Raw genomic sequence first — 13,137 nt, 5'->3', positions numbered from 1 at the left:
TAATTTAAAAACCTTCCGTTCTTGTTACTGCCTCTGCCGACAAGTGCGTTTCGTTTGTCCCTCGAGCTTTCGACGTCGTGACAATATGCCATCGATATCGTATCCTCTGAAAAATGGCTGGTGCAGACATGGTCGGTAGGCGTTAGAGTTCGGTCTGCCCTCAGATTTGCACGGCGCCACTGCTCTAGACGACCGCTGTCGGATGGCGCTTTGAATAAAGGCACACGCTCCGCACAAGTCAGGTATCCAGAATTGCAGTTCGGAACGAAGCACTTTCTAGCCATTTCAAACGCCCCTCAGAAGGCCGCTGCCGCCTTCGTCGAGGGCCCGTGGCGACAATACACAAGCACAAGCTCATGAAACGAACGCGAACAAGAATCGTGCCTTCAAAACAGCGCAACCGCACATGCAAGCAGGAAGACGAAGCAGCGGCAGCACGCACCTTGCCGCCGAGGCTGGGACCGCATACCGCAGCGCCCTCTACGACGGCGCCGAACCAGCTGCAACCAAGCCGAACATAATCTGGACGCGAGCGAGCGGCGCTTTCGCGAGCGTCGGGGGGAGAGTGTCAGCACCTCTCCTTATTCTTACACCGTGGTATACAGTAATGGTACACAAATGAACACTGGGTTATTTACCACCACCGCCTGAGAGCCTCTGTGGTACTCCGCAGAACGGTTTCGCTGTTAAATCAAATGATGTCTAGCTACGTGGGTGTTTGCAAAGTTAAGTGAGACGATGTTTTTTTCTTTGCCTCAAGGCAGAGGTTTCGAATGCAATAAGGCACCCACCGATAATGTCTGCAGCTCCATACTATAGTTTCTGGAGTGAAACCTGGCACTGCAGTCATTCACCAACTGTCGGAGTTATCAGTATAGTTATCAGATTGTTTTACAATTTTGCTTAGATTCTTTAGAAAAGAACGTCGCATCTTCATTTGTGTAGCCTGCTCACAACATTCATATCAGGCAGTTAATTTTTTTAATGTCACAATAAATTCAGTCGTTGCGTAATTTTCGGAGCATTAGTAAACCACGACATTCTCGCGCATTTTTGTCGCTAAATTTGTGTGGTGTTTGCTGAATAATAATGACCTCGTAAATACTTCTTTTATTAGGTTAAGCAATCATTGTTGCTTTTACTGTTCTAAAGCCGTCGAGCCCCGGATATTAGAGGCCATACGAGACAAATTTGTGACGCGCAAGGAATATTCAGTAGAATATGATAACGCAAACCCAAGAATTCGAAAAGTCGCTTGCAGCCAGAAAGGTGTAGTTTAGAGAAATCCGTGCACCTCCCGTCATTCCCAAGCTGGAACACAGCTAGGACCTGAGCGCGCGTCTCGCGTCTGTTATGTGGATGCAAGACCAGCCATATTAAAGACGATAGTCTTTAGTCTTCCTTGGGGAACTTAAACGCTGAAAATTTGGTCTGTCTGTCTGTCTGTCTGTCTGTCTGTTTGTCTGTCTGTCAACCGATTCAGCCACCCGGCCAAAGTTGGACCACTTGCTTACCGCCCACACTACTTAAACTGGTACGGCTGTTCATACTTGTGAACGTTATCGATCAAAACGTAAATATTACGCATATCTGAGGCGCAACATCACTAGGTAAGTATTAGGAGGTGTGTTCCTTTAATAGAAAATACATAGATACGTAACTCTAAAGACCCTAGTTTCTTAAGCTGCGCTGAAAATGCCATACTATGCGCGCCGACGAACGACGTCTGCCACGAAGGGAGGGAACCCTCTGCACAAGCTCGTGTTTCCCCGACTGCGCGCCGACGAGCGCCCTCTGCCATGGAGGAAGGAAACCCTCTGCACAAGCTCATGTTTCCCGATGTATTGCCAGATGGCGTCCATGTCTCACGCAGCGCCTCCTCAATTTTATCAATGCCAGCCAGATGCGGCCGATTCCGCCTCCTCAATTTTATCAATGCCAGCCAGATGCGGCCGATTCAACATAAAGGAAGCGCTGTCTGAGGCAGGGCAAAACATAAATGGCCGCTTGATGAAATACAACCCACTCTACAAGACATGCCCAGACAACGCAGGGAAAAGACCGACGACCAAATTGCAGCGGAGAAGCGCCGGCGTGCCGATGCTCGTCGTCTCAAGCGTGTCCAGGAAACGTCCGAGCAACGAGCCGAGCGGCTAGCGCAAGATCGTGAGTCGAGGCGCACCCGGAGGCAACAGGCCAGACCAGGATCAGACCAGCACTCATGTAGTACGGCCGGCAGAAGACTATCGTCTTTCGACGACATTTGCAGCGAAGCACGCAGATACGCGGCCATTTTTTTTTATCAAGAGGCTATCTATTCACCGGCATCGCGTTGCACGCACTTCCCCTGAAAGCAGTGTGTTTCGACCTAAGCCAAGAAGCGTCTGTGTTCTAGCGATTATGTGCTCCAGGCTGCATGTTTCCCCTTGCTCGGGAACTAAAGGTGCATTAAGCAAAATAAGTTACCGTAAGAGGGAAAATGTTTTTCAGAAGTTGACGCAGAAATTGTAGAAATAATTAGGCACAAGTAAGCACGGTGCCAGAGCAAAATTACAGGCTTCGTAAGACAACTATGGATCTTATAGCTTAGGGAAGCGTTACACGGCCTCTAATCCTATCGTTGGTGCATGAACAACGAGCCGCTTACCGGGCAACGCGGAAGATCCGGCCGACAGCAGACACAGATATCTCTACACAGATGGTGAAAATGCCTTCCTACGCCATAGGTATGCGAGGTTTTAATATTAGGAACGGCGGAAACATTTTTCCGGCTCTGAGCTAACGGTTTTTCTTTTTTCTTTCTTTCTTTTTTCATTTTTATGTGGCGTAGCCCTGCGTGACACAGTAACAGAAACGCTTGATGTTTCAAGTTATACAGTTTAGACTTATTGCATCGGTGTTTTACGTTGCGTCTAGCGCCTTTGTAAATATAATACGGAAGCAAGTCAGAAAAACTTACTACATAAGCGCCTGCAGCGCTTACGTTCTCACATCTTGTATTGGTGGAATACACTTCCCTTTAACGGCAGACTTGTGCGACTGCAAAGAATAGCGACCAATATAGCAAGAGAACGAAATCCAGTTCAGATTCTAGTCCGAAGCTATTGCTTTTGAATTGTGGTTGCTTACCAGGGCTAGCCCAGAACGTTACGGATGTTAAGAAAGAATCTCACGGAGAAGAATATGGGGTTCGCAAAGTGAGACAGTCTTTTAGAAAGATGGGACGCAGGGCTGGGTGAATTGTGTTGAATCTACTTGCACGAATATGCTGGGTTATAAAGAATTCCCATGGCATGTTTGTGAGAAAGACGGGAAATCAAGTCAGTGAAGTCAGTTGTGGAGCTTGGTAATGGGGACGGAGAGGTCTGCAGGGTGACCTTGTGAAGTGATTGTGTGTAGGTTACGAGGGAGTAGATCTGCTTGTGCTCACTTGATTATGCAGACCTGTTTTCAGTATTTCTGGGAAATAATAGCAGCGTTCGATGTCCGCGGTCTGCCATACATAGCTTACCTAATTCGTTCTTTTAGCCAGTTGTACACTCTACGCTTTGGCCAATGTCGGCCAGTATGCACGTTTTATCTTCGCCGGCATCTTCGCCATCTCGCAACCAACGACGAATCTCCTTCACGTACCGCCTAACACGGGGTCGGTGCCAGCGCCGAGCTACGTCGACGCATTTCAGGGCGAGCGGGAACGATTGCTGGAATTCTAGGGATTTCCGGAAGTGGCCAAGAAATAACATTTGTCCTGGGCGATCCGTTGGTATACTCGGGGACAACTTTTCTTGGCAGTGCAGGGAAAGCCATGGGAGCGAAGCGCTGAGCCTCCTTACGCGCCAAGAAAGAGTTCCCTAAATTCATTAATAATTTGCACATTTCCCTAGCTCATGTAAGTTCTAATTGATTTATTATAACGTTAAAAATGCTATGAGAAGCCGTACATGATATACTATAACTATTGTGCTCTTTGAGAAAGAATTCCTTACATGTATTTATTTTTTATTTCCCGGATCCCACAACATTTTCCGAGCACCTGTTCTGGGTGCAGGGTGCAGGTTCACGGACAACCGAGCTGAGGGGTGCGTTTGTAGACACATCTGATTTAAAAAAAGTAGAACAACTTTGGTGAGAACGTATAGCTCTCACACACATATGAGATCTAGGCATGGCATTTTCAACGGTAACATCAATATTTCGTCAAATATTATTAAACATCCAGGGCTATATCGGAGGTTTTGAAGATGGGCAAAGGGCGTACACAGCGTGTAAAGCAAACCGAAACTAGCACTAAACGCCGCTTTTAACTGCCGCACTACTTGGCGGAGTAACACGATTGGGCAGAAGCTCCGCCCCCTCTATAGCCTTCGCTTCACTGCAAAGATAAGTTGTCCCCGAGTATAATAGCCATGCTCGTTTTCTATTCGATCACTGGAGGACGATACACGCGCTTTTGCGCATCGTGGCAGATAACGCTGTCGCGTATCATATACCATTTAGATGTTTCAGAACCGTTTAGTTGTTCCTTCACTTGACAGCCCACTTACATCCCTCCCCTTCGACCCCCACTACATCTTCGTATAGCCCGCGACTTTCTTCTCCGCGACGCGACACATGGGCTCAAATTGCCGCCGTGTGTCTGCTCTCTTTCTCGCAAATTAACTCTGGTGGAGACAGGCTCCCTCCAAGGACTTCGGACTGGGGCGGCCTTAGCCCTTTCGTATCCTGGACTTGAAGGCCAGCGCATGAAGACCCAGTCAAGTGACCAAGTGCTCTGCCCACGCGTGTGCAGCGCATGCGCGCCAGCTCTTGTGGCTGTGTTCAGCATCAAAGGCTACAGAGAGAAAGTGCTTACACGTTTCGGAACACTGAAAAACGCAGTTCAAGGACTACGAACCGGTAATTAGGGTAACGTTAACCGGTTGATTCCGCTTTTTGACGTATAGGAAGGTAATTCCTTCCAGGAAAAGCGTTGGAAGATTATTTGAATGGGACTAAATATTGATGGCAAATTCCACGGGCGACTTATGCTGCTTCGTCTGGAAGGACTACAGGTATGTATTTAATAGCAAACCATGCGGTCAAAAAAAAAAAAGTCATAACATGTTTTTTTTAGTTATATTTCGCGCTCACTTTGATGTTGCTATCACTTCCAATTCAGTCGTTTAGAAGAACGTTCCGATTACCTCGCAGATGTTCAACAACGACACGTCCAGTGGCAACTGGACTACGGACTTCATCCGTTCCTTCCAGTCGTCCTTCACGTGGGGTCTCTTCATAGGCCATGTGATCGGATCGGCGCTTTCGTACAAGTACCACGCGAACAGGTAATGCGCTGCGCTATGTTCCAATGCACTAACTCGCAGCCTTGCGTGCGCTGGCGGGCTCCCGCGCAACTAATAGTTGACATGTGCTCTAGTAGGTTAGCGTAGTAGGTTATCAGGAAAACTTGGGTGTTGCTTGCAGCCATTCCAAAGTGTTTCGCCAGCGTGTGCATGTCCTTTGACAACTTCAAGCACAGGCGCTCAGAGGCCAGTTTGCGGACATTTAGTTACATTAGAAGTACAGACGTTACTGGAAATTGAAAGACTAAAGCGCCGCTTAGAACTCAGCACATAAAGATTAGCCGCTTATTTTCTTTCTTTTTTTTTTGCCTTATCGCGCACAGAAATTGGTGAAGATAGGATCTGCTTACACTCTACGTCCTGTGGATGATGCATCGCGGCCTTTTCGAACTCGAGAAAGCGACACTCCATGTGTGCTTGTTCGAAATGAATACAACGTCAAAATTTCAATCTTGAGAGAGAGAGAGCATGCAATCGTGATATGGGCTCCCTCTGATGCCAGAAGGAAGGGACTCTGTTTGCACGGACACAGACAGAGTATACAGCACATGCGCATAACAAGTTAGCACGCTTGCTCTCATCTGTTTCCTGTTTCTCGGTGAAACCACTGACTCACTTCTCCAATTGAGAATTCAAAGGAAATACGCGCTACTATATGTCATTTCACATTTACCGCACAATGCGGGAAGAAATGCTGATGCATAATTTCCAACAATTATTACTGGAGGTAACTCTGGTGTGGCGATCATACAGCAACCACGCGACTGATGTGTATTTGTATGTGGATTTGTCTGAGTTTCGTACTTGTGGCTTGAATGAACCGTTCTGGTGGCGTTGCCTGTAGTGCCTTATCGTTTTAAATTTCAAAGCAGTCGTACACTTCTAAACACAGCAACGCCATACGTCGCTGCGCCCATACACAATCACCGTGAACGGTAGCATCTATAACGCGGTCGAAAACGATCAATTTGCCAAAATCACAAAGCCGTTCGAACTAAGGACGAAGTCTAGGCAGATACACTCATCATTCTCGTGCTTGCTTAACCGTCACATCCACAGCTGCCGTAAGTGATAGCGCCGTAGCTGACAATATAAATGTATAGTAACTTTTGTTCGAAATTCCGTGGTCTAAGTCACGTGCGCGAGAAGGAGTAGGAATACTGTCGGCGTGCTTAAAGTACCATACGATTTCCACTGCGCATCGGGCAGAACACGTGACTCGGTGGCTCAGTTTTAATCGCGTTCTGCTGCTCGGTACGAGTTCTTTAGTCTAAGTGCCGGCAAGGGGTTCGCATTCAGGGAGAGGCGGACTGCAAAAAAAAAAAAAAAAAAAAAAAAAAAGACCGCTCGTCTGACGTGCTTTGGATGCGCGTGAAATAACTACTTGTGGTGAAAACTAATCCTGAACTCTCCGCTATGGCCTCCCTTATAAGCCCGCTGTGCTTATATAGGATGTTGAAACCCCCCACTACCCGCCCCCAAAATTATTTTAATCACCCAGTATTACAGTCAAACCTCGACTTGACAAAACCCGATTTAACGTCATTTTTTATTTAAAGAAGCCGTTCAAATTTGCCAACACACATACATTCGTTCCAATGCGTCGAAAACTTAGAATGAACGAAGAGAACTCGTCGTCTCACCCGAGTGCAAAAGTTTTCTTCTGAAAAAATATAGATAAAATATTGGTATGCCAAGCTTTAGTCAAGGGGATGAACGTCATTGACTGGTTAAGAAGGGTTTGCCGCCCCTATAAAGGACACAAGACGCGCTCCAACCGGCTCGATGTCTGTGCTAAGTACATACACAGGTAAAAATATGTTTATTGCTCTTGAGTAGATATAATAATATTTGTCAAAGTGTTTGAAACGTTTTCCATATAACCATGCAAGTTCTCGATTTAACAAGAAATATTCCGTAGTCTTTTTGACTTCGTCAAACCGAGGTATACATGTAGTATTCATATTCTTTTTCACGTTTGCTGCCCGCGCGTGCACGAATACGCAGTTTCTCCGATCTCCGTTTCTCGCAGCGTCTTTGCAGCCGCCATACTGCTGGACTCCTCGCTGCACCTCGTGGTCGCTGGAGTGATGCAAGTCCACCAGATATTCCTCGTGTCCCTGCTCTTCCTGCAAGGAGTGGCAGACGTACGTATAACCACAGGCCGCAAGGCTCGTTGCATTACATTACGTGGGCGTCTGCTGGACTGATACCACCGAACATTACGTTCGAAGGTGTCCTTTGACATTGACCAGCTGCCTTGGCCGATATGTTCCGCATCTGGATTGGTAGGAGTTTGGTTGGAACGAACAATTCTAGCCTAAAAGATTTTTTTGTGGATATATGGTCTTTGTGGAAGCAAGGAAGAATCGCGCGCGCGAGTGACAGCGTTTCGCGAGCCGTCAACCGGAGCTACACAGACCCATCAGCCTCTTTTAGTTTTGTTTTTGATTTGGTTAATCTGATTGCACCTTATTCTCATTGCATGTGGCCCATTTCGCGTTTTGTAGCTTTCGCACTATTTGGACGGCTTAACTTTATTACCGTACCGAAACTTCGAAGCAGTTATTTTCTCCATGTCCTAGAATTTGAATTCTTGCATCTCTGTTACTATGCCATAACGAGGAGTGTGTGAATTAGAAGTACGCTTATTCGTGTTTACTTCGGGAATTCCCTATTAGAAATTGCCGAATATTGTTTTCTATTCGAATATAGATATGAACTGTTATTCAAACCACGGGGAAAGAAGACTGATCGCAAGTGGAGCTCTGCTGAGTGGTCCTGCAAGACGAGAGCCGAAGTCTTTGCGCAAAAGCAGCAGTTCCCGGGCAGGCGCATTTCTGCTGTGTAATTTCTACAGTGGGCGCAAACCTAAGATTTACAAACAAGCTCCAACCACAAAAACGCAGTACACCTGCCCTTTCACCTTTGAAAGAGAAGCGATCGAGCTGAAATGCACTCACAGCTTAATTACGTTGCTCTGCTAATATAAATTATAGGCTAAATGTAAAATACAAGCTCGCCGTCTCAAACTATGAGATTACCTTTGGCCGAGGACGGATGTCAGGTTCACCCGTAAAATATGCTCAGAATGTCGGGTTTCATCCTAAAACTAGTGACACAGACAGATCTGCATGAAGAAGAGAGTCGTTTCGAACACCCAAAACCGCTTGACGTCACGGAAATAAGGAAACGTAATTGGCTGGTGCGTCTATGCAAATTGTGTATGAGCTGGACAGCGTACAAGTTTATCATTTTATTCTTTATTTTCATGGACCGTAGTCTTTCTTAAAAATGCATCGCTCTTAGGCAACTTCCGAATTTGTTGTCTCCATTTAGGCAAAGCAAGATATATTTATTACAGTCTCACCACGTGTGCATCTCTTTATAACACGGTGGAGGTCTTTAGTATTACACTAGTACCCTTCCACGAACACAATGCTCTATTTGCATCAAGTAAGGTGCTGCTTCCTTGCCCCTATGCCATGACGCAATCACGCACTGAATAACTGAAAGCAGTTGTTTGTGATTTACAAGGTACTCAGTTGACCGGGCGTTCAGTTGTGAACGGCATTACTGAGCATGTATCATCTCATTAAAAAAAAAGTTTTTTATCAGTCAAACCCAATGCAAACTTGATATGCCATCATGTTCAGAAATTGGCAAATATTTGATATTTGATTCGTTATTCGAAAGTAGTTTCTCTCGAATATTGCTATTTCAGACCTCAGTAGTGATAGGTAGTATTAAGGCATTCTCATATACACCTCATATAGGACCCCATGTATACCTATGGAGCGCATCGCGTCACGCGTTACAGACAGATGGACGAACGGACAGAGATTTCCGAGAGAAGTAGCCCTAGACTGCTTACCCATCAAAAACAGCGTGCAGAATATTTCGAAGCTACAGCACTCCTTCGGTACGCGTCGGCTGTAACCACATTCATGCGATGTCTTCGCGCCGCCCCACGCGGCGGCGCCACCGTCTCGTTGCACGCTTCAACACTTCGACGCTGTTCAAAGTTTGGCTCTTGCACGCCCTATGAGTGGCTTTTACCTCCAATGTTTACGGCATAGCGTTGGAACAAAACGGCGGAAGTATGCGCAACTCTATTCCCTTTGGGAGCATATACAAAGGCGCTAAGAGAGATTAGGGTGCCTCGATAGCAGTGCCGCGGCTTGGTATCGAGGCACCCTAAAGAGGAGCCGGTGCTGCAGAAATACGCATCATACATGACGCGTCTCTGCGGTAGCAATACGGTGTTTTACTATATGGCCTCAAAGCTAACCGCCTTAATGTCGACAGTAGTCTTGAGATGGTTTCTGCGGGAGAGAGAGAGGGAGAGAGAAAGGTAGAGGAAAGACAGGGAGGTTAACCAGACATTATCTCCGGTTGGCTACCCTGTACTGGGGGAGGGGCAAATGGATTCGACAGGAGAGAGAGAAAAAAATTATATAAAAAAGGGGGAAAAAGGAAAAAGAAAATCACACACACACACAAAACAGAACTGTTTCTGTGGGCATAGTCACGCAGTCTGAGAAGGCGTTCTAGTGTTGCACAGTGTCAACGTCCCATCCTACGTCACACAGTGTAGAGTCACAATTTGTCCCACAGTGTAGAGTCACACAGTGTAGAGTCACACAGTGTAGAGAATTTTCGCAGCAATAATAGGGGAGGAAAGTTCCGGTGGAATTCACCTGACATTAAATGTCGGCGTTATCGTGATTGGCATTTGAGCAATGCAGCGACAAGCCACATTGCCATAACAGAAACGCGTCCTATATGTGAGGTGTACTTGCAGCCGTGTTCATCTCTCCCGCGCTTTCCACTGAACACACTGAACAGCTGACTGGATGCATTTGTTGGACGCATGTGTGGGTTTGCCCCCGTTTTACGTGTGTAGCTATGTCCGCACTGTAATATATCTGTAGTGTTGTTTTCAATGTAATGAAAGAAAAAAAAATTGCCAGCGGCTGAGCGGTTAGCGTGGTGGTCTCGCAATCTGGCGGTCGTTGGTTCGAATACGCAGCCCGACGAGCAGTTTTTATTTTCGCGTGGCTTGGGTTTTTCTCCTATACGCCAACACCGACGCCAACACGAGTGATGCACTGATAGCTTCGCTTGAATACTAGTAATGCTAGTCCCATTCATCCTCCCTCTTCCGCAAGCGCAATATATTCAAGCACATACACTTTTGTCCACTTTGACAGTGCTAATGCGAACGCATTGGAAGAGTTTATTTTGTGCGCTTTTGACGTGGGTTCTGTTGGAATATAAGCTTCGATTTACCACTGCCAAACACCCGCCTCGTGGCCGAGGAGCTTAGTTACGAGTCGCTCCGCGAGGTGGGAAGGCGGTGGGTTCCGAGCCCGTCTGGGGGTGCCCAGCACCCTTCCCCAGGCTCGGTGCCTGCCACCGGTGGGACGGTGGCCCTTGTCGGCGAGCGTCGCTCGTCGGCGCAGCGGGGCAGTAGAGCGGGAAGTGAGTTCACTCCCTGCTCGGTAAAACGGTTACAACCTCATAAGGTTGTGGCAACTTTCCCGTTTCGGTAATGCGCTGGCTTCGAGCGCCTCTGTGATCGCAGTGCTAAACGTGCGAAGGGCGCCTGTCAGGGCTTGAGACATGAACCACACCGGTGGCAGTGGCCGCTTTGGCCGATTCTCCAGGTGTGCGCGGGTTTGACGCCGTCTCATTTATACGCGATCTCTCACCAATCCACTTCGGATCAACCCTACTTCGCGATTTGAGTTTTTTTTTTCGCTGTTGTGCGCACGAATAGGTGCCGTGCGCCAAGATTACAACAAAGGCTATCCGGCGTTCTACTCCGGCTGCTGCTGCTGACGGCGCGGCCGCGCGGGCCCCGTATCTTGAAAGCGGTCTGCCACGAGGACAAAGGGCGCGCCCTCTCGGGCCTTATTCTCAAAGTGATCTGCGATGTGGACAAAGTGCATGCGCCGAGTGCCGGTAGCTTCGTATGCGCTGTGCTTTCGACGATTAGTTGGCGTTGATGCGAGACACAGCACGAAAGTCACTTCGCTCGCTGCTGCAGCCACGCTTTCTTACTCCAGCGTTTTAGACAGCGAGTTACCTAAGTCATCAAGCGAGATGTGCTCACGTATACCTGCCCGCACGTGACACCGTGCTTGTTAATTTATTTAGTAAGCGAATGTTCACAAGTTTACACGGCTGATAAAACTAGTATCCTTACTTCGTATAGCTGTCTAATTTGCTATCGCAATCGATGCTTTTAGTTTCCGGCAAAACTGCGACCTTCTTATAAGGCAACACATTTTTCAATATTTGAAGGCGCTGTAACATTTTTTTTTCACGGCGCCATAGAACTACCAACTGTGCCATTTGAAGGCATCGCCATGACACGCCTAAAGCCAGTGCGCCCTAGCCTAGCGGCATGTTTAGACAAGGTTTGCCAAGTGAAGCAAGGATTTGGTTACACGTATTTCCTTGTTCCTCTCTTCATTTATACTGGATGGACGGATGTATGCTATGAGCGTCTCCTTTGAAACGAGGCAGTGGGTTGTGCCACCCAGCTCTATTTATTGTATTGCCTAATGTGTTACCTATAACTATGTTATTTTATTGCGATAGCAATTATATGGACACTCCAAGCGCATTTCTGCCGTCGCCGTCGTCGTCGTCGCCGTGAGGTTTCGTATAAAGTCCAACAGCGATAAAACCGTCGCCGCGCGCCGTACGCTGTGCGTGCGAGTGAAAGCGCGCGAGGGGGAGCTGGCAACCGCAGCTTAATCTCGCGCACGCGAGAGAGCAAGCCGGAAGCGCGCGCGGTCTTCGTTCGCGCGCGAGGCTTGGGGAGGTTGCAACGGAGACGGGGGGGGGGGGGGGGGGGGGGCTCCGTCGGACACGGTGGGGCTCCGTCGGCTGCTGGTCACGGAGCTATCTCGCGCCTATCTCGAAAGCAATCTGCGATGTCGCCGAAGTGTGCGCCTGCGGGGCCCCATCTTCAAAGCGATCTGCGATGGGTACAAAGTACATGCGCCGATTGCGCTGTGCTTTCGACGTTTACTTCGCGTTGAAGCGAGAGCCAGCGCGAAGGTGAATTTGCTCGCTGCTGCTGGCGCGCTTTTTCACTTCAGCGTTTTCACGAGTCTCCGCGGTCTAGGGGCCCCAACCACGGGACCTCAAATTTCATTTTATCCATTAAAGTTTCTCTCTCTCTCTCTCTCTCCGCGGTCATCGAGCGAGATGTGTTCATGTTTACCTGGGCGCGCGTGACACTGTGCTTGCTTATTTAGTTATCGAATATTTCCAAGTTGATAAGCACGATTCAACTACCATACTTACTTCGTATAGCTGTTTACTAGTTTGCTATCGATCGAAACTACAGGGCTTTTTTAATTAAAGTAATTATGATGTTCTAATTTGTAGTAACCCAGTCACAACGACACGGAAGTAGAATGCACGTAAACGAACATAGGAGGCGTGTCGCGTTTCGTGTGCTACAGCAAATTAGAAGATTAAATTATTAATTTTTACGGGCCAAAACCACGATTTGATTATCAGGCACGCCGTAGTGGGGGATCCTGGAATAATTTGGACCACCTGAGGTTATTCGACGTGCACCTAAATCTAAATACACGGGTGCTTCCACATTTCGCCCCCATCGGAATGCGGCCGCTGTTGCCGGGATTTGATCCCGCGACCTCGTGCTTAGCAGCCCAACACCATAGCCACTGAGCAACCACGGCTGGTCAAATTAGAAGATGACCTACCAACAAGCCCATATAGCAACCCTCATTGTAATTGTGACGGCGCG

The 13,137-nt window shown here is 47.7% G+C and overlaps 1 protein-coding gene across 1 annotated transcript in view; it reads left to right on the top strand.

Annotated features, from left to right (window-relative positions):
* Window positions 1-13,137, top strand: part of LOC119450471 (vesicular glutamate transporter 2.1) — a 157,895-nt gene that overhangs the window by 115,926 nt on the left and 28,832 nt on the right. Inside the window, exons 3-4 of the mRNA XM_037713914.2 lie at window positions 5,191-5,324; window positions 7,375-7,489. Coding sequence (XP_037569842.1) covers window positions 5,191-5,324; window positions 7,375-7,489 — 249 coding nt within the window. The remainder of the gene's footprint in view (window positions 1-5,190; window positions 5,325-7,374; window positions 7,490-13,137) is intronic.

This window comes from Dermacentor silvarum, chromosome 4, assembly GCF_013339745.2.
Source record: "Dermacentor silvarum isolate Dsil-2018 chromosome 4, BIME_Dsil_1.4, whole genome shotgun sequence".
Taxonomy (NCBI): Eukaryota; Metazoa; Arthropoda; class Arachnida; order Ixodida; family Ixodidae; genus Dermacentor; species Dermacentor silvarum.
Note: the sequence above shows the minus strand (reverse complement) of the source record. Positions and strands in the feature narration are given on the sequence as shown.